Source organism: Cydia strobilella, chromosome 22 (genome assembly GCF_947568885.1).
Source record: "Cydia strobilella chromosome 22, ilCydStro3.1, whole genome shotgun sequence".
Lineage (NCBI taxonomy): Eukaryota > Metazoa > Arthropoda > Insecta > Lepidoptera > Tortricidae > Cydia > Cydia strobilella.
The window spans coordinates 8,024,857-8,050,975 of NC_086062.1; the positions used below are offsets into that span (position 1 = coordinate 8,024,857).

The 26,119-nt window shown below is 39.4% G+C and overlaps 1 protein-coding gene across 1 annotated transcript in view; it reads right to left on the reverse strand.

Annotated features, from left to right (window-relative positions):
* Positions 1-25,544, reverse strand: part of LOC134751605 (uncharacterized) — a 30,408-nt gene extending 4,864 nt beyond the window's left edge. The window contains exons 1-17 of the mRNA XM_063687081.1: positions 25,266-25,544; positions 24,013-24,163; positions 22,724-22,846; positions 21,426-21,590; positions 16,668-17,958; positions 15,496-15,633; positions 15,371-15,450; positions 15,172-15,328; positions 11,227-11,577; positions 9,602-9,787; positions 7,366-7,480; positions 5,882-6,011; positions 4,789-5,222; positions 4,207-4,485; positions 2,625-2,802; positions 1,172-1,280; positions 306-484 (exon numbers count right to left, since the gene is read on the reverse strand). Of these exons, the coding sequence (XP_063543151.1) occupies positions 306-484; positions 1,172-1,280; positions 2,625-2,802; positions 4,207-4,485; positions 4,789-5,222; positions 5,882-6,011; positions 7,366-7,480; positions 9,602-9,787; positions 11,227-11,577; positions 15,172-15,328; positions 15,371-15,450; positions 15,496-15,633; positions 16,668-17,958; positions 21,426-21,590; positions 22,724-22,846; positions 24,013-24,163; positions 25,266-25,358 (4,159 nt within the window). The 5' untranslated portion in view covers positions 25,359-25,544. The remainder of the gene's footprint in view (positions 1-305; positions 485-1,171; positions 1,281-2,624; positions 2,803-4,206; positions 4,486-4,788; positions 5,223-5,881; positions 6,012-7,365; positions 7,481-9,601; positions 9,788-11,226; positions 11,578-15,171; positions 15,329-15,370; positions 15,451-15,495; positions 15,634-16,667; positions 17,959-21,425; positions 21,591-22,723; positions 22,847-24,012; positions 24,164-25,265) is intronic.
* Between the last annotated feature and the right edge of the window lie 575 nt (positions 25,545-26,119).

Below are 26,119 nucleotides of genomic sequence, written 5' to 3' on the forward strand. Positions count from 1 at the left end.
TCACCATACAACACCATCATCATATCACATCATGTGTATCATCATGTGTATGGTACATCAGTTTTAATCGTGTGTCGATAGTTGGCAGTGAATTTACAGTGGCTACAAAATTTACTATGACAATACCGCTCTATCCTATTATATCTTCTTTGTTTATAAGTAAATGTGCCATTTTCAACCAAAAGGGTACTTATTGTCGCTTGTCAGTAAGGTGCTATTTCCATATAGCTTCAATTAGAAATCAACCTAATCGACAAGCGACAATGTGGTACCTTTTGGTTGAAAATGTCACAAATGGTCCTCACCAGTGTGCCTCAACGCCTGATCGATCCTATCGTCCAGTGTTCCGCGTCGGTCCTTCTCCTGCGACTGCGACTGCGATTGTTGTTGCGACTGCGACTGCGCGTCGGACGCGGAGAAGCAGTCGCCGTACTGCAGCCGGTCCATCGCGCCGTACATGTCCATGTAGGCTTCATCGTAGCTGCTGGAAATTTTTAAATGGTATATTATTAATATTCTTCAATATTTTGTTTTTAGGTTACTTAACCCTTCATGTTGCCAGATGGTCAAGTCACATTTTTCGTGACTTTTGGCCCTTGTCTGTGACATGTGCTACATTGTGCGTGAATTATGACATGGCCGTTTTTTTAAATTTTGGTTCGAGGACAAAAATGTGACTTTTGCAATAAAAATGCGACTTTTATTGGGCAATACTTGCCATGCTTAATCATCATCTTTTTAATTTTTTTTTCTTAAATTATGTTTCTTAAGTTGGTCTGTTAAGGATTGAAGTGAAATTCTATTTTAGACAAATACATATGCGCTTTGTAATGAAATTTTTTCAATAAATTAAAATAGTACATTTTAGTAAAACATTTTCTCTCTTAGCAAGTAGGTTTTTCCGTCTCCAAACTTCTTGAAGACAGTTGGCATGAAAATGAAAAAGGATAAAGGATATGTCAATACAAAGTAACCCGTTTCCATTTTTCCAGAGTTTAGTGTAATAGAGTCGTACCCCGAGCTGTTTTTGTTTCTGCTAGTAATCGTGTCGATGACTACACGGGCTTAGAAGTGAAGTCCGAGCCGCCCGTCGCCAGGCTTTTATTCCTATAATGTCAATACAAAGTAATCCATTTTCATTGTTCCAGAGTGTAGTGTAATAGAGTCGTACCCCGAGCTGTTGTCGTTCCTGCTGGTGATGGTGTCGATGCGGTACACGGGCTCCGGAGTGAAGTCCGAGCCTCCTGTTAGCACGATGTTCACCTCGCCAGGCTTCAAACCTGGAACGTATAGGTACATGTATATTTAAGTTTCTTTGTTGGTATTATTAATTACTTTTTCTACACGTCGACTGTAATTGTTGAATTATTATTTGCAGGCTATTACTGCAATGTTCTGCCACCAGAGTGCAGCACTAGTCTTTTTAGTAAACCATAGAGTTATTTATTAATTATTTATTTATTTAGAGTAACTTATACATACTGTGTCTGTGTGTTTCAGAGACATTTCGATTTTCTAGTTTCGCGATAGACCCTGAGATTGTGGTAGTGGCGCACTCTACGCAGAGTTTCGCGTAATATTCCCTATTAAGATTTCGTATACCAAACTGAAATCGCATACTTTTCACTATGGGGACTCAACTATAATCTTTATAAGCAAACGCTGTAGTCAACTATAATGGATTTGACCAATTAAATTGACCAATGACGTGCCGCCGCGGTCAAGAGGACGAAACAAAACGATAGCCAACTTAATTATTTATATTAGGTTGTATAAGAAGCAACAATTGCTACATAGGTTAGAAACGCGCATGCGACTCTCTTAAAATAGCAATATCCATAGGCTACGAAGACCGCTTAGCGTTTCACATTACTCTCCATAGGCTACTGTGGCCAAAATCAAGAAAAAACCTGTATGAAAATTGAATTTAGCGCGGAGCAAGTACCAGGGCCTCATGAGTTACGAGAAAGTGACGCGGCCCGGCCGGTGAAGGCGTGTGAAGGTATCGCAGCTGCTCGAGTATCCTAGCTGCTTACTTTTGGTTTGTTTCCCTATATGATCATACTAGTTTAGAGTATTAATTTTGTTGATTCGTAGAAAAAGTATTATATACAATAGTGATATAATCAAGCTATTTAATCTCGTACCCACTAAGGCCACTCAGTATAGAATTAGCCTCATGCATGAAGTTTATATTTGAACGAAATATGTTTTATTCGGATGTTTGTTACCGTTATATCATGTTACAAATGCATTTCCGTTTTTAAATTACCATTTAATTACTTAAAATTATAAATAAAAAGTACAAAAATTTGCCCGCGAAAAGCTAGTGAGCGAAACGCTCGAAACGCCACGTGACGTCACGCGTTCGACAGATTAGTGTCATTAGTAGCAAACGTCAGTTGGGCCGCCCAACGTGTGACGTCATCACGCTCTGTCGAATTCGCGCCAAAAATTATGAGCGTTTCAACCGCTCAAAAATTTTCAACATTTTAAATATTTTTTAATAAAATAATGTTAAGGTTTACAAAAGTATTTTTATCATTTCCGGTGTTCCAACGAATTATGAATCCAAAAATAAAAATAAATTCATGCATGGAGCTAATTGTGTAAGATGTACTAACCCCAGCGACTGGGCCTGGCCGCGGCGCCGGCGCCCGCCCCCGCCCCCGCCCCCGCGCCCGCGCCCGCGCCCGGCGGCGGCGCGGCGCCGGCGCGCCAGTCGCACTTGATCTCGCCGAGCCGCCGCCGCACCACCGTCTCTATTCGCTGCGTGCCTTCTTCGCTAGGCAGAGGTACTTGCTGAAAAACATTATAAAACAACTTGTTATATAAATATCAACACAGAAATAGTAAAATATTTATACAACCCCAAAAAATAAACAGTAGCACGATTAATACGCATGCACTTTTGTAACTTTCTTTCAATAATCTTAAGTATTTTCACGTGACTTGTTGCTTCCTTGTCTTGCCATGCGTATTGAAGACCCCACCCTGGGAGATACCTTATTCTTGGGGATGCTGGGACACCTCAAGCATAAGATAGCCCCCCGCGGGAGCTTCACGGTTTCTTCCGATGATAGATCTTGCTTAATCTTGATGTTTTTAGAACTGGGAATACATTAAAACTGCATAGCTGAGAACTATTTGCGTGCAGTAAATACAAATCTACGTACATATTTAAACTGTCTATAATAAAACTAATTTATAAGGACAGCTACTGATTGCAATAACTATCGTCCGGTTGCAGTTATTGCAATCAGTAGTAGTAGATTATCCCGAATTACGTATGCACTGTATGAATTAATAGACTACCGATATAACAACCGCCTTAACAACCTACCATGCGTATGCCCACTCCTTGTTCCGCTACGGCATATTGCTTTGGGGCAACAGTACGATTGTAAACAGTCTGTTTATTGTACAAAAAAAGTGTATGAATTATAGTAAATATAAAACAAATGCAGAGCTGTCGAACCAATTTCAAAGAGCTAGGAATCTTAACACTTGCGTGCTTATATATCTTTGAAGTATGTAAATTTGCAAAGGCCCATAGCCATCTTTTCTTACAAGCCAAAGAACGACAGACAAAACCGCTAAATCTTCGACAAAATAACAACCTCGCGTTACCTACATCTAACCTAACACTATATTACGAGTAAATTCGCGAATAAATCATTCGTGAGTAAAAAAATCATGAATTATTGTTTATTCGAATGATTATTTCGATAAAAAAATATTCGAATAATGCCCATCTTTGGTGTATAAGAATAAATTGCTGTGCCCTTACAGGGTCAGTATTTACTGTAATATATGAGCAATAAAGATGTTATGAGTACATAGAGAAGTAAATAAATAAAGAGTTTTAACACATTCACTGCCAACTGCCGATCCCAGAGTTTCCTTCTTTGTAGAGGAAAGCGACTAAGAACAGAGAACCCGCCGAGCGGGTTACCGGCACTTAATGTACTTCATAAAATGCCGAGACTCGTTTTTTAAAACGGCGCTATTTAATTTTATTGTTTCCATTTTAGCTTTGTGAGTATGAAAACAATATTATAATCTATAATTTCAAAACGTAAAACTACGCTTGTCTAACCGCTGTCAGACACAAAATTGCTATGAAAGCATATCAGAACATTTGGGCATGGAAATTGCTACAGTGTCATTTATGATATCGTTGAAAGGTTAAAAAGAAAGACTTACATTACTAGCGACATCGCTCTGATACGCCATCGCCAGTTGCTCATACATCTCATAATTCTCGGGTTCGTATTCATTGTCATCCGCCTCTATGCCCTTGTTATAGAGTCCAGTTTGGCTCGCGATCACGTCATTAAAGCTATAGTTGGAGTTCTGCGAGGAGGGCCGGAGATGACTCTCGTCTTTCTCGTAGGAGGGAGGTTTCTCGCTGCACGCCGAGTCTTGGGAGGAGCATTGGGAGTTCTCCTCGGGTCTTTGCGGTGTTAGGCGGTCTTGGGGTTCCTGAAAGGAAAGAGTTTTTTAACAATTCATGTTTTCAAAGGTAACAAGTTACAAATGTACAAATTTGCTTCAGGGGTCTTCTGAACGCTTGTAACTTGTAATACAAGCGGAAGTTCCTTATAATAAAAGTCGTATGATTTTTGCTTATGACAATCTTTTATGGCTTAGTATTTATGAAACCGGCCCTCCAAGACGTGTAAAATGACAAAACAGAGTAAAAACCACACTACAAACTACAGACGACAAACGGCGTAGGCTTAAGAAAATGGTTACTGATATTTCATTAATTTAATTAAAACTTACCTTGAAGTCATTCTTCTCCACATTACTGGTATCCATAAATTCATTATTATTACTCAAATCAAAATCATCCATAGCCTCCGTCTCCTCCATCCTTTCCTCCTCCACCTCCTGCTTTATCTGAACCCCCAACTCCTTCACATTAATAATCTCCGGTCTCTTCTCCTGCTGTCTTCTAGGAGAGAAATCTTCTATCATCTCCTGGCATTTCTCGTCATCTGTCAACTTCTCAGTCTTGATATTGTTAAGAATGTTGACGTCGAAAGCTTCCTCTTTCTTTTTCTTGTTTTTCTTCTTTCTCTTTCTGTTGTCGGAGTCGGAGCTGGACGAACTACTGCTGGATGAGCTGCTGGATTTTGCTTTTTTCTTCTTCTTTTGGATCTTTTTTAGTTTTAGTTTCTTTTTAATTTTCTTGTCTTTTAATTTCTTCTTGGGTGCTGGAATGCGAAACAATGACATTAAACATGTAAAATTTGACGAAGTTTGATTGTAGATATAACTGAGAAGGTATGGAGCCACGTACTTAAAAGAGCCTAATAAGATTTATATGATAACGCGTTTATCTGAAGTTTTTAGAATAGAATATAATAGTTTTTATTCGTAAACACACAGACAATAGACATACATTAAAAGAACAAAGTGAAAATAAAGTGTCACGAAATGGCTCCATCTCAGCATGCTGCTGGCGACTTCCAGCGCTGATCTTCCGATGAAGGATTAAGGATTTTTATAAATCTATGAAATACACGTCCCACACACCACCTTATTGAGCTAACTGTGGGACTAGGTCTGTGTAAAATTGTCCATATTGTTTTAGCATTAGAAAGAAGGTAAGCGATCTCGGAGTGTCTTTTTATTGAAAAACACTTTCGAAAAATAATGTAACGGCAAATTATGTAACAATTGTAAATCATATACGATTATTTACATTCTTTTGCTTTTATAAGTAATTATTAAAAAGCGTTTTTCAATAAAAGACACATCAAGATTGTTTACCTTTTTTCTAATGCTAAAAAACTAAGTATAATTGAAAAAAAAAAAAAAAAAAAAAAAACGAAGTCAAAATAAGAGTAGCCTTCAATAAGTTTAAACTTACATTCCTCCTCTTCTTCAGAGATCTTCACTGCTTTAGCTTTCTTCTTCTTCTGTTTTTCTCTCAGCTTCTTCATATGTTTCTTCTCCGTGCGTCGCCGTTTCGCCAGCTTCGTTTTTGACTTTTTACTCGTCTGAAAGAATATTAAAGTTCCAAACTTAATCCGACCGCGAGTTAGCGTAGAAGGGTGAATCAACTTTTAGAACACTTTTTTCGTGTTTTAGACCCACAAAGCAAAGAAAAATCGATTTTTCAAAAACCATGTTTATTTTTTTACTTCTTTGTTTACACTGGCATTATTAGATACATAGGTATTTAATAATTAACACATTAAAATTAACAACTTGATAATATAAAAGTTACATTTTGTATGGTAAATTAATACTTATGGATTTAATAATGCCCGTGTAAACAAAAAAGTTAAAAAATCAACATGGTTTATGGAAAATCGATTTTTCTTTGAGTCTAGGGACACGAAATTAAGTGTTCTAAAAGTTGATTCACCCAGAAATAACTTTCAACCCCATTTTTACTCCTTGAGCTCTACACCATTTGATGTTCCAAATTTCAAGGTCCTGCCTTCCATTGTGTACGCTGTGCTTTTGTTAGTCGATATTGTATGTGTTTAATATATTCTATTAGTTTTTTCCATTCGCGACATCTTAACCCTTAAATGCATAATGAATGATGTATATATGCATCGTATATTTGATGGTTTTTTTAAATACTATGATTTTTTTCTTTATTTTTCCCTCAATCTATACAACATGACACATCTATTTCAATTTATTAAAAAGTTATACAAAAAATCATGCATTTAAGGGTTAAAACACGAGACCTGTGCACGGGAGCGTGCATGCACCGTACGTAGACGGCAGCACATGCCCCCTATTCATTAGCGCGAAGCATAATGTCTAGATTTCATTTTTAGATTTAAGCCAGTAGATGGCAGACCCTATTATGCGAAATAGAGCGGGCGTGAACTGTAAAGGGCAGCACCCGCTTAGAGGCGTGAATAGTTTTCGTTTTCGATTCACGTCACGAGATGGCAGACCCTCCAACACGCACGTTCTCTATAGGTGCATGCCGTATTTCTTCTTCTTCCTTGCGTTATCATTTGCCACGGCTAATGGAAGTCTGGGATTCGCTTGACAATTAATCCCAAGAATTGACGTAGGCACTAGTTTTACGAAAGCGACTGCCACCAACCATCACAATCTGATCTTCCACCTTCCATTCTCCCATAGGGGAAATTAGGAATTCTTCTAGGATTCTAGGACGAAACTTATTGGGACTAACTAAACTACTAAAAAAGTCCGGTTTCCTCACGATGTTTTACTTCACCGAAAAGCAACTGGTAAATATCAAAATGATATTTCGTATATCCGGAAAAGTCATTGGTACGAGCCGCGACCTCCGGATTGTAAGTCGCACGCACTTACCGCTAGGCCACCAGCGCTTACCTTCACCGCATCGTATTTACTTACCTTCTTCTTGGCTTTCTTCCTCTTTACCTCCTCATCGTCGGTGGCGGAGGAGAGAGTGGAGGGGGATCTCTTCCTCTTACGAGCTTTCTCTTTCTCTCCCCCTTTCTGTTTTCTGCTGTAGAGTGAGAGTTTAACTTCAGATTAGATTGCTAGTGAGGTTGAATGCGACGAATTCAACGCAGATGGCGATGCATTAAAATGATTTCTAAAGAAAGGACGCTTAGAACGAGGAATTTCGTAGATCAACCCGCCTGTTGCTATCTCTATCGCACGCGCTTAATTAAATAGCTGTCCCGCCCATGGTGCCGGCGGTCAATGACACTATGTGAGCAGCAACGGGCGGGTGTATGTACAAAATTCCTCGAGATTTTGAGGATTCTGTATGGGACCCATTGTCTTAAAGCAATACAAAAGAATAAGAATATAATTTATTAAAAACTGTAATAGATGTCATATATTAAAGAAAAAGTGACGAAGCCCTCCAGTGGTGAAGGCCGGATTCGAACCGGCATCTGGCGGGGTGGCCTAGGGGTTCATGGCGTTAGCCGCGATAGCTAAAGATGCCGGTTCGAATCCGGCCTTCACCACTGGAGGGCTTCGTCACTTTTTCTTTAATATATGACATCTATTACAGTTTTTAATTTATATATAGTAGTGTGACTACTTTAAAAAACACAAATCAAAATATTTAATAAAATAATTTGATTTGTTCTCAAACTTGTTAATATAATTTATTGTCAAAATTGTGTAAAAAGTATAACATGTTATAAATATAAAGTTATAGGTATCAACAATTTTGCCCATTTCGAGCGTACGTAAAACGTACGTAGGACGTATATTTAGAGCGTAAGTCACAAATGTGACGTTCTCAACCAAAAGGTACCACATTGTCGCTTGTCGATAAGGTTGATTTCGAATTGAAGCTATATGGAAATAGCGCCTTATTAACAACCGACAATAAGTAACCTTTTGGTTGAAAATGGCACAAATGATGGTTAAAGTTTGGCACCCGCACTGACGAAACGCTCCTTACATAATGGCAAAGATAGATATAACTCCGTAATAGATAGATACAGTCTAAGGAAAAAACGTGCCTCGAAAATCAAGAAAATTTGATTCTCGTTCAGAGGGCGCTACTAGTTTTGGCCTACAGTCGAATAGATGGCGTTGACGGTTTCGTTTGTTATTTAACAATTTTAACGCATATCAGTGGAAGAACATGGGTCAAAATCATAAAAATAATTAATGCAAATAAAAAAAAACATTTATCTATATTTAAATACATTCTATCGTATTTTTATAAATCTTCATTTTTAGTTTTAAAGTGTGTCGACAGATGGCAGTGAATTTACTGGGGTTACAAAATTTACTATGACAGTACCGCTCTAGTATAAGTTACTCTATGATAATGGCAATACATCGTGACTTTAGCATGTAACGTCGCTATTGCTTAGAAGCGTTTCGATGTATGGAAAACAAGGAAATTGCGATTTTGTCAGTGAAATATTGCGTTTATTATATTGTTGCCATACAATTTTTTTTTAATGAAAGGAATCGAATGGTACCATGACTTTTTTCCTATTTAGAAGTAAAAAAACAGGTATATTTTATTATTCCCATATATTTTTTAAGTTTCCCATTTATTGTGATAAATTGTGACGTTTTCAACCAAAAGGTACGACATTGTCGCTTGTCGATAAGGTTGATTTCGAATTGAAGCTATATGGAAATAGCGCCTTATTGACAACCGACAATAAGTACCCTTTTGGTTGAAAATTACACAATTGCTCATTATCCATCTATTTAACAAGATTAAGTTATAAAATTCAACATGTCAACAACCCTATTTTTTACAACTTTACATTTATGCAAAAAAAGACCAATTTCTTATTTATGGACTACGGATCAGGTTAAAAACCGAATGATTAAAATGGTTCCCTTGTAATTTTGTGATTATTTGAAGAATTTTGCGAGAGTAGGGTAAATATGCAGTTTCTGCCTGTGACGTCATCATGACGTCACCGGTCCAGAATCGGTATATTTACCCTACTTGCGAGTCCCTTGCCTTTTGGCCGTTTGTTTATAGGGAATTGTCTAGGAAGCGATTTATCTTTAGCTGCTAATGTAATTGAAGTGTTTTCAAATGGTTTATTAGTGATATAAATGAACCAAACATTCGGCCGATTATTCGTAATCGGCAAACTCCATATTCAGCCCATCTCTAGTCATCACTTACCTCTTCTTCACCACACTTGTGTTCCCGACTTCCTCATCGACCTCGCTCTCCTGGCTCCAGCCCTCGCTGCTCAGCTTCACCTTCTCCTTCTCTTCTGCTCTCTTCTGTTCTGCGTCTTCTGCACGGACGGGCGTGGTGCTGCGGGATTGAACCTGGGCCTCCGCGACCTCTAAGGCTTCCATAAACCTGAGACAAACAAATGTACAAGTGAGAATAGCCGGTTAAGCTCGTCACGATATCGGCAGATACCGACAGATATCTGCGAGTATCGCTAAGCACCACACACGCAACGATACTAATATATATATCGCTCTCTGTCTAGCGCCTACATTGTGAGAGAGACGAAATATACCGACCGATACATTGCAAGACATCTTAAGGCATATCTGCAGATGCCTTGCGATAAGATATCGGCAGATACTAAAATATGTATTACAGCTTCGTGTTGGCTCTGTCAAATAGTACGTAAAAGATATCGGCAGATGCCGTATAGGGAGCGTGCATAAACTGTAGGGGGCAGCACAGGAGACGTCAGATTTTTTGGCGCGAGGCGTAAATGTGTAGTTTATGCTTCCAAAGTAGCCCACAAGATGGCAGCACTTGCTTTGGCGTGAAGTGTCAATGTACATGTGATGTACATGTTTATGGTTCCGATTCAGGCCACAAGATGGCAGACCCTCCAACGCGCACGGTTCCTATCTGTCGGTATCTGCCTATATATTATCGCTCCGTCTGTGATGGGGTTTAGAGATCATAACAAATTCGTAGTTTTGTAGTAGTAGTAAATACTTTATTGCACAAAACAAGTACATGACACAGAGAGAAATACAGTCAATGTGTACTAAAGTGAACTTATCCCCTGTGTTTTTGTGCTGGGCTGGAGATGTGTCAAATAACTTATCTCTCTGGCCTGTTATAGAAATGGCATAAAACTACCACAAAAATGCATGTTTGATACATTAAAATACTGTAAAATCAGGATTTCAAGTGTGGTTGTCCAAGGGAAGAAAACGGTTACAATGGCAACGAGTGAGTATTTGCACATAAAAAGGGTTTTACATAGATATTATAAAAGTTACATGGTCTAGCGTGCGGAAAGTTGGTTTTCGCGAACTAGTGCTTTTTACTTTTCCAATTTTTTTTAATTTATACTTGTTCCAATTCATGACTACTTATTGATGAGTGTTAATACATATTAGTTTCCTTTAAACCTCGTAATCAACATAAAAACCTACTGTTAATGTAATAATACCAAAAATATACATATCTCATATTTTATTACTTACCTCTTCATCATTATAACAAGTTTATTTTTTAATATTTAATATTGAAAAACCGTTCTTAATAATTTGTCTGAATGGAACGGAATAGCTATGGAAGGTAGAGGTAGGAATAGCTGCTGAAACGCCTGTCAAAGAAGAGGCGTTTTTTTCTTACTAAGAGGCGTTTTAAGTTTCCAAAGTTTTTATTCTTTACTTGTTGTTTTTATTATTTTTCGCAACTGTATTAAAAAATGTCGTTCGATACACGTGCGTAAATGTCATTCTTCAGTAATTTCTCAAGTAATGACATACTTTCCGCACTAGCATCAAAATGTACTATTTAATAAGATAAGATATCATTACCTCTGATATTCTCGATCTAGCAACTGCGTGTCTCCATGCTGCGGCGTATCTGCCCCCTTCGGCCGCCGCTGCCTTCCCTCAGCCCCCTCAACGCGGAGCTTCGCCCCCTCTGCCCCCTCAGCGCGGGTCCGCGCCCCCTCGACTCCCTTTATACAAAGCGAGATTCCTTCTACGCTGAACTCATTTTGACGCAACGCCCCATCTTTTTCAGGCGGTGCCTCTTTTTGGGGCGGCGCCCCCTCGGCGCGGGGCACCGCCTCCTCTCTAGATAGTACAGTGACGTTCTCTGTGAGGCAATGCTCTAGGGGCGGATACCAGCTGCGTTTGGTTGGGAATGGGCCGTCAGATATCCTGAAATTGTTACGGTCATATTAAAGTCGTCGTCAATATAACTTGCCAATAATGTAAACAAATATGACAGATTTTGTTAGCGTCTGACACATAACCTAACATTTTTACGAAGGTTATTTTCCCTGAAATATTAATAATTAAATTAACTAAAAATGAAATACCTTCATTACTTCGTAATCTCGCTCTTTAAAAGGACAACCATGACCTTATCAACAGTCTAATACTTAACCCTTAAATGCATATTGTTGCCAAATATATACAAAGCATTGGACAGCTCACAGATTCAACAGAAAAAAAATCATGCATTTAAGGGTTATATAGTTTATTTATATAAATTTAAAATGATTTGAAATAAAACTATGAAAACGGATTATATCGCGTATATTGAATTTATAATACATCCCGACGATATAATCCGTTTTCATAGTTTTATTTCATGAGTAACTATCGCGGTAACCGAAGACAATATTAAAATGATTTGTTTATATTATTTGCAAGTTCTATTGACGACGACTTTATACCGTGTCGATAATCTCGTTAAGTTTATCATATTAATCGGTTGCTAAAAACACTACATCGAGAATATCTCGAGTGATAATAATGATTGGAATTATACATTAATTAAATACCGCTGGCTTTCAGGGTTTCATTTCACGAATATAATAACTAATTAATTAATTTGTTAGCTCTAAATGACAGGACAGGGTACGGGTATTTAAAAGTTTGTGGTTGACGGAAAGTTTTAAGGGTTCAATAATCCTACTCGTACCCAGGGACCGGCCCGCTATCCCTTATCGGGGTTTTATAAGGGTATTGCATAAGGCTTAACTCACCATACCCTTTGCCAGACGAAACCCTTTGTTTTGCTTTTAAAAACCCTTATATAAAGCTACCACATTTGAGTAATCGGTAGCCCAAATACCCTTAAAAAACCCTTATCATCCGCTCACCAACACCTTGCATATTGCTTATAAGGGTTAGCCTTATAAAGGGTTTCCCTTTTAGTATATAAGCGTGCTAATTTAAGTCGTCTACCTTGTTCATAAAGCACACATTACTTCGAATCCGAGCGATCGTCGGCGGCGACGGCGGCGTTCTTTGACTAGGCACGTATTTTCTTTCCTTTTCATACACTTCCATAGATATATACTAATCCTGTCTCTTTCAAGCAAAGGGAAACCTTTATAAAAAGCGCTTAAAGATAAGGGTAACCCTTATTAAGAGCTAGCCTTATTTTTGGTTAGCTTTTCGGTAAGGGTTAGTCAAAGGTAAGGGTATGAATGGGCTTGCAGTTCAAAAGGGAAAGTCTTTCAATGTGTTAGCCTTGTTTAAGTGTCGCCCATTGAAAGGGTTTTATCGCGGAAAGGGTTGTCCGGTCCCTGCAGTCGTACCTTACCACAAATTAAGTGTAGTCAATAATTAAACAAGCAAACTGTAGGTATAGTATGAATCTTCTCAAATGATTTTTACGCCTAAGACCCTAATCTGTTAAACAAAAGCCATTGTTTCTGTTATGCGAGCGGTCGGCCATTGTGTGCCATTGTGTTTGAACGCGTGCCACGGCGTGTGCTATTGTGTCTGAGCGCACGCCACGCGCTCAGACACAATAGCACACAATCGCCGACCGCTCGCACAAAAGTAACAATGGCTTTTGTTTAACAGATTAGGTAAAAATCATTTAAGAAAATTCATACTATACCATATTTTAACGAGGCGTGTTGCGAATGTCTTTTTCCTTGATTGTATTGACAAAGCCTGCCATAGCTGAGATAGCAAATTAAGATCCATCCATCTATCAATCAAGCACAAACTAAAAATAAAAAATAGCATTCTAAATTGTAATTACCTGCTATAGTAAGAACTACATCTTTATAAATACTATAACTACACTTTAAAAATTTCTTACATAATTATCTTATCTTACATCTTGTGCTACATTACGACACCGGTGTTACAATAAGCGCATTACGTAACTACGTAGAAAATTTACAGGGCCATGTGTACTGTAAAACGTTGTGCGATACACGTGCGAACAGGCAGTGGCGTAGCTAGGCGTGGGCGAAGTGGGCCGTCGCCCACGGCCTCGCGCTCCAAGGGCGGCCTCGCGCGAGGCCCCTTTGGGCACAGTGAAAGTAAAGGGCCTCGCAGATGCGATTTCGCCCACGGCCAGATTTGTTTACGCTACGCCACTGCGAATAGGTAATGCGGAACTCGTGTCGATTTAAAACACTCAATTTGGTCGTGTTTTAAAATTCGCCACTCGTTGCGAATTTCCTATTTTTGGCACTAGTATCGTAAATGACTATTGCAGTACATAATTATGGCCCTTTACATTTTCGACGTAGTTACGTAATGTGCTTATTATAATAGCACCTGCCGGGCTAGCACATGATTGGCGCGAGAGTATCTCGCCGCGACATATGACTACCCGTCCCCCTTTAATTCATACAGTTAGTAAAAGACGGGTAGTCTATCTCGCGCCGAGATACTGTCGCGTCAATCATGTGCTCGGCCTACTGGGGCCGATTGAATAACAACTTCTAACAACTTGTAACTAATAATATTAGCGGAAGTCTCTTTCCAATTCCTTTGATTAGAAAGAGACTTTCCCTAATATTATTAGTTACAAGTTGTTATGCAATCGGCCCCTGATGTTGTAATGTAATACCAGATGTAAAATATAAAAAAGACATACCAATTAACACTGCACTGCTACTAAACATGTTAAGTACAGTTTTGTTGAAACTTAAATCTGTTGGACGGCTTACGAAGTTTGGATAAAAAAAGAAATTAAAAGCTTACCAAAGTATAATTTGTTAGTACTCTGTTATAGAAAATAAGATGATCTGCCTGATGCAATTATTAGCACGCTTGTGTAGCGCCTTACCGTATTGTACTGAAATAAAAACATATAAGCGCGATGTACGATTACCCTTTGGATTTAACTACACTCGAGCAATTGAAGTAATTCACTTAAAATCTTTTTTGTTTCACTTTTGCTTTATCCTAAATATTTTTACTATAATATACATGCTAATTAATTAAAATGGGATTCAAAAGCATAGCACATGACAAAAAAACTAATCATCAATATCATCATGCTTAAAACTCGCTGTTAAGCCAGTCTATCTTCGTCTATATGTCGGCGGCCGATCTTAATACCAGGCAGATCATGAAATTCCTAGGCATATCGTGAATCGTGAAAATCGTTCTCTCGTTCCCTGACGCGCACGCGGGGCTCCTCTACTCGTATTCCTTCGGGCATCTGAAGCAACCTAACGAACCTATCCTACTTATCTATTGGTATAATGTTACCATCAAAACATTACACAGGAACTTTACGATCGGCCGTCGACATATATACGCTCTTCCCCCCTCCCACCCCTTCCCTTATTAATTAAAAATATTAAAAGCTAAGATAATAAGAACTAACCTGTTATTCTGTATATCTAGAGACTAATAGTACATAGTAGGGGGGGCGCTCCGTGCCGAGCAGCAAATAGATCAGTCGCGCCGTCCGTCAGCCGATTCGATCCCACCATGAGCCATGTCCACCTGTCTGTACACTGTGGAGTACACACGGGGTACACTCACTGGTCGGTGGAGTAGACGCGGTCCACGAGCGCCATGCGCTGCGCGCGCAGCTCGCTGAGCACGACGCCGCGGCCGCGCACGCAGTTGCAGGCCGTGGGTCGCGTCGCCCACCACACGCTGGGCTGCACGCGGGTTTGTAGAGTACACTCGGGGTACACTCACTGGTCGGTGGAGTAGACGCGGTCCACGAGCGCCATGCGCTGCGCGCGCAGCTCGCTGAGCACGACGCCGCGGCCGCGCACGCAGTTGCAGGCCGTGGGTCGCGTCGCCCACCACACGCTGGGCTGCACGCGGGTTTGTAGAGTACACTCGGGGTACACTCACTGGTCGGTGGAGTAGACGCGGTCCACGAGCGCCATGCGCTGCGCGCGCAGCTCGCTGAGCACGACGCCGCGGCCGCGCACGCAGTTGCAGGCCGTGGGTCGCGTCGCCCACCACACGCTGGGCTGCACGCGGGTTTGTCTGGAAAACGAAGGGTTAACTACTAGGTTGTGGTTGGCTGAAGCTGTAGGCGAAACATTGTGCGCTGTTCAAATACAATAGTTATTTGTGCAACAAGAGAGGAAAGTTGGTTTTTCTTGCGAGTGTTTATTTTGAGTCCCGAGAAAGCGAAAGATTCTATAATTGAATCACGAGCGAAGCGAGTGATTCTAAGGTAGAATCTTGAGCGTAGCGAGGGACTCAAAAACACGAGATGTAAAATAACTTTGCTCTCGTGTTGCACACATAATTTTTCACCTCAGTAGTGAGAACATATTAAAGGTTAAAATGTATTTCGAATTACACAGAATAAACAGAAAAAAAAGTAAGTCCGGACCGGACCGTACCGGACCGGACCGGACCGTACCGTACCGTACCGTACCGTAGTATGAAGTTCATGGCCTTCACTAAATTAAAAAGCTACATTGTTTCACTCCCTGGAGTGAGGAAAGTCGCACTTTCCTCACTCCAGGGAGTGACGAAAGTAGGCCTGTTCGAGCTGCTGAGGTGAAAATTTATTTTTCTACTCGTCGACTGTAATTGTTGAATTAAGATTTCATACACCTTGAGCAGTTTTCGTGTATGGATTCCCAACAACTATTGCTTACATGGTATTTATGCAATTCCGTGCGTCGCATATTTATGTTGCAGGCAGTAACATATAGTACAGCTGACAGACAGACACACTTTCACATTTATAATATTAGTATGGGTATTAGTAATTCATAAGTCAGAAACGCGCATGTGACACCCTTAATATAGCAACATACCACTACTAGACTACGAAAACCGCTTATAGATTTCGACCAGTGATGCCGACAACGATCCTCTGACATGAGAGCCAGAGAAATAGAAAAGTTTAACAAATCTTGTACCAGAATAGCAACTACAGTAGTATTTTTCCTCCGCAGCACGCGAAACATTAAGCGGTGGATTGTGCGCAAATACAACAAAAAATTCTTAAACACGTATTGGTACTTATAACTAGTCTATGCTATACAATGAAAAGCACTTACTTGTAACACTTGGTCTTATCATGTCGAAACAGCAGCGGCTGACATATCTTGAGCACAAAGTCCCACATTTCCAGCGACACTATCGTAGACCTCGACACCTTCCTCTCCAACGTCTCATCAAGCTCTTTCTCTACCGACAAAAATACCTTTTCCTCCGCTGTCTTCTCTCTTTCTTTTCTACCTTTACTTTTTTTTTCTGAACTTTTCTGTGTGTCACTTTTAGAGGTATATCCACTCTCTGTACTTCTGTATCCACTTTCAGTACTTTTACAGCCACTGTCAGTAGATCTGTAACTATCGCTATAGTCACTTGTTCGACTTAGACGTTGCCGGCTATCATCATCTAGTTCAGGTGTGCCTTGACATTTAAAGTCAACTATAGGAGAATCGTATTCAACTAAACCTTTATCTTGACTTTCATCATCACTTATATTTTCTTGTTTAATTTCATTTATAACCGATTCTAGGAAATTGTCATCAGCTAAACTGTCAGACATGTTCGTATCTTGGTTGTAATCGAAGCTTTTCTTAGGTTTAACTTTAGCAAAGTCTTCTGGTTTAGAATCCTCATCAAACAATATTTCGTCTTCATTTGGATCTATTTCATATTCAAAGGAATCGATAACAGGTTGTAGTTTCCCTATCTTTTTCAGTCCTGGGCTGTCAACTGCTTTTAAAATTGCTTCTTTCTGCAGATCCTCATTTTTTTTATCTAAATCTTTTGTAGTTTTATTAACCTCTTTAGATTTATTTTCTTTTGTGGGAGTAGCTTTAGATTTGTCGTCAACATGAGGGCTTGCGGTTTTGTCATCGTTGTCCAACGACCAACTGTCACACACCAAGTAATCGTTGAGATTAACATCTGTCTCTTTAGGGTCTTGTTCGATTACATTCTCTGAACCTCCGCTTTTTGCTGATTCTTTAGCTTCTCTCTTAGAATCCCTTTCTTTACTCTTATCAGTATGTTTCTCTCTATACCTATCCCTATCGCTTTTTCTAGGTCTATCATATCTATCAGAATGTCTCCTGGAACTCTCGTATCTGTCACTTTTCCTCTTGCTATCTCTACTTCTGCTGACAGATATTCTATTAAGTTTTGGAGGGCGAGGGGACTTGTGTATCTGTTCTTTTTCTGCAGGATCTTCTTTTTCCTTCTCGCCTTCATCTCTTATTTTACGTTGGAAGGGATTGTCGTAGTCGGGCAGAATCTTCTGGTAATCGAATTTGAACTGTTTACCTTCGGCCCTCGCTTTCTTTGCGTCTCTGATTATCTCGTCGACTTTACTCGCATCTGAAATTTTACTTTACTAATGTAAACACAATTTTAGGAGTATTCAGGACTAACTACTTGAGAGCAATTTTACTTTTGAATGAAAAAATCTACTAAGAATTATAAAATTTTGTTGTATGGGTATCTCTTTAGTGTCTCAGATTTCTCTTAATTTTATTCAGTAACTACTAACTAATCTTAATATAAACTTATAGCTATTATCGACATGCAGAAGCAAGCAGAAGGGTGGTTCGACTTTTTCTTGTTGTTATTATTTCCAGTCAGTCAGATAAGAGACAACAGTAGCTGATTTTTTAAGAAGAAACGTTTAAACGCTTTGTGTCTAAGCATGGAAACGATCAACGAGTGATAAGAAAAAGTCGATAAACCCATAAAATAAAAGTAGACAAGGTGTACCCCATACCCCGGCGGCGCGGGCGCGGCGCACGCGCGACTCGGAGCCTGCGGGCTGAAGCATGCGTGAGGGGAACGGTTATACAGGTGCAAGGGAGAGCGGGTTAGAACAACACAGCGAGCCATTCAGGCGCCGACTCCGGGATGCTAAAGGTTGCTCAAGTATGGACTCACTTCCGACTTACGCTCTGTTTTCATTTCCCAAATTATGAGGGTATAGAAACAGTTTAACTAGGATCTCTACTAGAATAATGGTATTAAAACTAACCACAGACCGGGTTCCTCGGCCTCCGAATTAGTGTGGATAAATGCGAGCGATAACCACTACGCCTTTATAGCAATTCAATTGTAATTCAACTAACTATCATATCTGAACCCATTCTTGAACAATCATTAGAACCCGTGAACGGCGAGCTAGCGCCGGTAAGAATAAGATAGTTGACTGGTATCTAAATTCAAGCTGTGCACGAGCTCCGAACATTTTTGACCAGAGAAAGCGGGAGGGTGTGTCCTGGCTCCTATTTCACCACGGCTACAATTGTCAGTGACATATGTCGAGCGACAATTGTCAAGCGACAGGTGACTATTACAATTTTATAATTAACCGATAATCCTACATATGTCATATTTTGTGACAATTGTCGCACCTGTCACCGATGTGAAATTGGGGCCTGCTATTGCACCGTGCAGCGGGTACGGGGTGTGGAGAAGCGGAGCTCCCCTACTAATCCTCGGAGCTCGAGTATATTGACTTATTCACAAAATAGTTATGAACATTGTAGTTTTTTTTAGCTCGTATCGGTCAACTAAACTATTCTCGTTAAAAAAATAGGAATGGGGACAATATTAACATTCGCGGGAATTACAGGGATTCACTATAATGCACACCAAAAAATAAATTATTAGAACATTTGATAAGTGCCGAACATGATATTAAACAGTGCATAAATATAAAAACATTGAACCGAAAAAACCATCAAACAAAGGCAAAAGAAAAGCATATATTATGCAATTATAATAACTGACATCTAGTTACCTTGCCACATATTATGAAGAAAAAAAATAGGTGAAAATATGCTTATCCTTTAATTTCAACAAATAACCAAACCAGGGATCGGAACCGGTTTTTTGCAAAAACTACGAAATAACCATATTTTACGTACTACTCGAATTGTAGGACTCAGTTGTGTTTTTTAGGTAATGACTTCGTATTATTAGATTGCCCAATTAGAAATGGAGTAATTAACAAAGAACGAAAAAATACAGTTTTCGTTCCCATACAAAAAATACCGGTATCCGATACCTGAACCAAAAATAATGTAGTAAATATCAATTATAGAATTCGGTGTAACCAATGTGCAATAGTATAATTGTGACGTTTTCAATCAAAAGGTACCACATTGTCGCTTACCATAACGACGAAAACTGCTTGTATATTTATACGAAAAACCTGTCAGGGCGTCCTTATGGCAAGCGACAATGTGGTACCTTTTACTTGAAAACGACACAATTATGGCGCACGCGCACATCTACGCACACGCAGCCGGTGTACACACAGCAAAACAACAACAACAATGTCTTTACTACTTTACGTACCTTTGAAGCAATTGAAATTAGAAAACATCGAAATTTCAATCAAAATGAGGGACAGGGGATTTCGTCTTCGTGGAATCCAGTAATTAGCAAATGTAAGGGGGAAAATACATCCCACCACATACCATCGGATGTCGTGAGTGTTGTGTGTAGGCAAAGTGACAACCCTAGCGTACAAGTTAATAATCAAGATCAAGTGCGGGTAGTTCGCAAAACCCGCGCGGCAAGAAGATGTTGATACAATTACTCGCCAGTCTGCCTGTGACCACGAACGTAACGTCACGTTCGAAACGTCAGGCCATAAATAAACGTAAGTTTGTACGCGATTAAGTCCCGTGTTAGTTTTAAAATTATGAAAATGCAAAAGCTCACAAGCAGCAAACCCCGCAACGGAGCTAGCAAAACCGCGATTATGATGAACCATGAACCATTTTGCTTGATGAACTTTATTGTATGTAAGATTAATAAAATTCAACGAGAACCTTATTGACCCTCTTCTGACATAACCTGGTTTAATTTACTGTCAAATAAAATAAATTAACATGTCAATGTTTTTTTATCGCGTATATATATATATCTTTACTTGAAAATAATTGTAGTGTATAACTAGCCTTATGAACCGATTTTGCATGTACAACCAGCCTTAAAGTTATAGTCTATGATTGTTCATTATTTTAGTATGTGGGTATTTTTGCACTTTGTAATTTTTCCTCAGTCACCCGTTGACCACGAACGCTGTAAAGGGTTCGAAACGTCGGGATGTATTATAAATTCAATATACGCGATATAATCCGTTTTCATAGTTTTATTTCATGTCAATGTCGATATTAAATGCGTTTCAATGTGTCTGTTATTTTGTTTATAAAATCACATTTCTTTTTTCGTATTTCTTTCAAATATTAATATGGAATGGAAAGCAGAGAATATATTTTTTGTACTTTAATTTGTTGAAAGAAAGAAAAGAAAGAAAGTACATTTATTTAACGCCACAACATAGTACATAAAAAAGAAAGGCATGCAGACAAAAAAAAACATTTGGACGCCAAAAAGGATCCCCAGCATAATGCCGCGGCAAACTGTGGGGCTGGGTTTCTGTGGGGACCTGACTTAAGGCTCCGTCACACACGCGCGTTTTGCCGGCGTCCGCTCACGCTCCGCCCGCAAAACTCGCGTGTATGACGGAGCCTTTAATCTAAAATTAATGGCGACACGTACGCCAACGTGATAGCCCTAACGTACAACTGCCACAGATTTGCCAGCTCGATTACGGGGTAGGTAGATATGCTCAAAAGAGCAGAAAATCTAAATATAATGAAGGTCTAAATAGATGGTGCGATAACTCGCATGCAAGTTAATTATTTCAAAAAATCCATCAAACACCGCAATGTACACGAAACCCGTATGGGAGTTCTTAGACAGAGTAAGCTAGTTTCCCGCCTTCAGGTTATCTTAAGACACCTCACCGCTTACAACTAACTTACCAAGGAAGGTCTTGATCGGTGGCATGGCTTTAGTGGGCATGGCCTGCTCGTTGGTGGAGCTGGGGCAGATGAGACCCAGCGGGATACCCAGGTCCACTAGCTCCATCTTACGTTTCATGTCTTCGATCTCGGCGAGCGTGCGTTTCTGCAGCTCCGTGTAGGAGTCTGTTAAAGAAGGGTTATTTTTTAAAATGCTGGATAATAATAAATATTATAGGACATTCTTACACAGATTGACTAAGTCCCACGGTAAGCCCAAGGAGGCTTGTGTTATGGGTACTCAACTACTCAGACAATGATATACATATATAATATATAAATACTTTAATACATACAAAACACCCATGACTCAGGAACAAATATCTGTGCTCATCACACAAATAAATGCCCTTACTGAGATTCGAACCCAGGACCATCGGCTTCACAGGCAGGGTCACTACCCACTAGGCCAGACCGGTCGTCAATGGATAACAGTAAATACAGAATCCAAACCCTTGATTTCAACCCTTGGCTCATACCAATTGCATTTTGAGGAAACCTGCATGTTTGTGTGTCAAGAAATTCTTAAAAGTATTGCAAGAGGGGCCTAGTTTAAAAGACACTGATAAGGGCTTGACCACACAGGCTATTTGGTGCACAGACTTCGTGGCGACACAAACTTATTATCATTTATTTCTGCCCGTACGCATAACGCACTCGACGTATCGCGCAGCCCACGTTCATATAACTTAGCAAACCTTTTTAAAATTATAAACTGAAATAGATAACATACACTAAAGAAAAAGTGACCAAGTACACCGATGACCGAGGCGGGAATCGAACCCGCGTCTTCAGCTTACGCGGCGATTATAAAGGGCTTGACAGACTTAAGAGGCGTTTATAAATAACGCCACAACCATTAGACATAATAAAGGTCGGTTGCACCAACTGTTTGTCATCGTTAAAGAGTTCGCTAAATTGTATTGTATGGAAAGTTTGATAGTAAACCGCCGCGCCGCGCCGGGTGACGGTGATCAGTCTGTCAAGCGCGGATGGTGCAACTGGCACTAAGTGTAAGGCCTGAGTGGACGCTCGAAGCGGAGCTTTCGTCGGGGCGTGCAGCGTGGCGTCGGGCTCACAAGTGATGTGAGCAGCGTGCACTAAGGCCGCTCCTATACGTTTGCATTTGTTTAACATGCACGCCGCACGCCCCGCCCCGCTGCACGCCCAACTCGAGCGTCCACTCAGGCCTTACACTAAGACTGCTTACTATGAGAAGGCTGCAAGCTTTTTCAACATTACACTAACAGATTACAAACCCTGAAAATTCTTTCTGTTGGCTCCTGGTTTAGGTGGCCTCGGCAACTTCTTGGCCTCATCTTCCACGACCTTGGGGGGTACGGGCTTCACACTCGTCAGCTTACCGATCAACACTGTGCTACCTGAAATCATTTTATTAAACCTTAATATATACAAATGGGGTTGGCCGGTCGAAGTATTAAGCAGATGGCGCCAGCATAGCTTGCCCTGTCAAACCTTAGAATTGTCAAATTTTGTTTTTTTTAATGGAATTTTATACCCTGGATGCCAGCCCTTTAAGCCAAATCTCATAGAAAAAGGGGCAAGCTATGATGGCGCCATCTATGCAAACCTTTGACAGTTGCCAACCCCATTGTCAACACAAGACAGAAACAAATGGCAAGATCTGGAAGCCTTATCTCAGAAAGGGTTCCCGTGTGAAATATACTAGATTAGTTTGTTACTTTGATAGCTAAAGATATAAATTTCATTAATTTATTAACATAAACTTGTGTACCTTTTAAAACCAGAAATACAAGGCTTTTTTATTTATTTATTTATATACATTAACCTTGCATAATTAATTTTTAATTTCATTTCATTTATTCATAAAACAATTATACATTGTGTTTGAATTTATAAATTACTAAAAACTACATGAACAACCACAACAAGCAAACATGCAAGAAAAATAGAACTGCCACAATCTGCGGGAGCTAAGATTGCCACAATCTGCGGGAGCTAAGAATGCTAAGATGTTTTTCCTCAATCATCCGCCATTGCTATCAAAAATGAATGAATACATATGAAAGTATGTATGTACATGTGATAAGCAGATCCTTACGATGCCTGTTTTTGAGAGATGGCATCTCGAACATATACGCAATACAGTAGAAACGACATTAGCATTAGACTTGCTTAGCGTCTAAAGGTAATTCGCATCATAATTATCACGTGGTCTTGTTGCAGGGGGGTGTTCAAATCACCAAATACCACCGAGGGGGGTCAAAAATAGGCCAAATATGATCACATGATTTCTGGACGACCCCAAAGGTTGGTATTGGTGGTATCTGTGCGAGAATCTATTTTTCTTGGTTTTTGAGGCACATTTTTTCCTTAGACTGTATTCATCTTATACAGTGTTACATACAGGTCTTTGGTGATAGTAAGATTTATCAAAATTAAGCCGTAAACTGTATAATTTGACTATGGTTATCTTAGTTCCTAACTGCAGAGATAATTGTTCCCCCCCATGCAAACAAGTTTCTATGCAGGGGGGTCAGTTATCTCTGCAGCTTACTGCACATACCTGTCCCTGCAGCTGAACTCGCAGGCTTGGCCAGCGGGACAGCTGGGATTGGTGTCTTCTTCTGGATAGAAAATGCTCGGAGACGTTTCTTTGCATTCTCCACTCCTTTGGATGAGGGTAGCAGTTTGCGGGGCAGAGTTGGTGGAGTGCTCTGGAATATCAAGGATTGACTTCAATTCATCAATTTTTTTTCTGCCCTTTAAAGTCTATTTTGGATATAAGCTTTTAGAAGTGTACATTATAATATAATAGAATAACAAATGAATACTGCCTGCCATCAAGAGGACTGCGGGGAAGAAGTGGCTCCAGGTTGCACAGAACCGTGACGAATGGCACAAAATGAAGGAAGCCTACACCTGAAGGGTAGAAAAGGGAGAGAGAGGGAGAGCCGAGCAACGTGATTCTTTTGCCGTTTTTTGTGTAAGGGTATGGAACCCTTCGTGCGCGCACTTGGCCGGTTTTTAAGTAACTGCTCTTTTTGAAATAGCCCAAACTACTTTATAATTTCGAATATGCCACTGTCAAAAATTGGCTACTGAATTAATAACCATGAAATTATAAATTGTCCGAATTGTCTGTGGGTCGTACAGGGGACAAGGCATACAAAAGGTAACTTTTATTATTGACTCATTTCAGTGTAAATAAAACCACATCTAGAACAATGAACCATATTAAATCAAATGTGACGTTTTAACAAAAAGGTACCACATTGTCGCTTGTCGATAAGGTTGATTTCTAATTGAAGCTATATGGAAATAGCGCCTTACTGACAAGGGACAATAAGTACCCTTTTGGTTGAAAATGGCACAAATGTTTGAATGTCTATATACCTATTAAGAAAAAACAAAACATGTCCTATTTATTGATGACAGTTGATCCCGTAACAGATAACACCAACACAAAGTTGTTGAAGATGTTAAAACTGAATTCATTTCTATGATATTACAAATTATACTTCAGACTCTTTTAAAATGTACTTAACATTACAATAAAACTAATATTTTCTTTAAGTAATTAACATAATTATTGAGTAATGACATTTCAATTTAAATGGAAGCACTATTATAAATCAATACTGCACCACTCCTTAGCCTAGGCTCTATTTTCAGCCATGCACATGTACTATATAAACTATGGATGTACCTAGTTATCCTAGGTATTGCTACTACTGTACTAATAAATAACCTACTTTGAAAGGAAGATACTATTGTTATTATAATACTTTAAATGTAAATGGTAGTCTTCAGTCTTACCTTAAAGCTTATAACGGTTCCTGGAGGAGTGGGCTCATTGGAATCTTGGTTGTCTGAACCCGGCAGACCAGAACTGGATCCTTCGGAATCCATTTTTACCTTCACTCTAGTGTTACACTGCACTCTAATATTATCACACTAGAAAACATGAGGCCCTAAGGCTTCTCAAGGCATCGTGGTGAATTATATGTAATATTAATTTGACTTAAATAGCTAAAGAATAAAATAATATCATAATTAGCGATAAAGCACAAAATGTCAGACCATTGTCAGACAGAAGACAGACATTGTTGCTTTTCGTTTATTTTATTTTATTGAAAGGCAACACTCATGAACACTCCAATACAACCACATATCATCAGACACCGGAACGGTTTAATAAGATATTTTTGGTATCGGAGTGCAAATTACAGAGAGAATCTGAATCATTTTGTTTTTTAATCATTAATTGTTATATATTCACATCTTTAAACCATACCATGTACTTACTGTACTTTAAGAAGCTATTATATTTATGGTACGTTATGGTACAAATGTACAGAAAAATATCTACGGCTGATATCTAAACGTACCCTGATAAGAAAGAAGTAAGAACTGTTGGTCAAGCAAATCTACTCCAAAGAGTAGTATATCTACTCTCAACAAGATTTCTACTGACAAGATTTGCTTGACCATCTATACATGACTATCAACCATAAGGCATGAATACAACAAACCGCTGAACCTGTCGCGACAGTCGATCCGATCGAGTCAAGTCGGATCGGTTCGACAGTGTCGCGAAGTTTAAATAAGATATTGTCTATGGTTTAACATTTCGATGAGACAAAAGTTTTCATATTTGGGGAATAACAGCC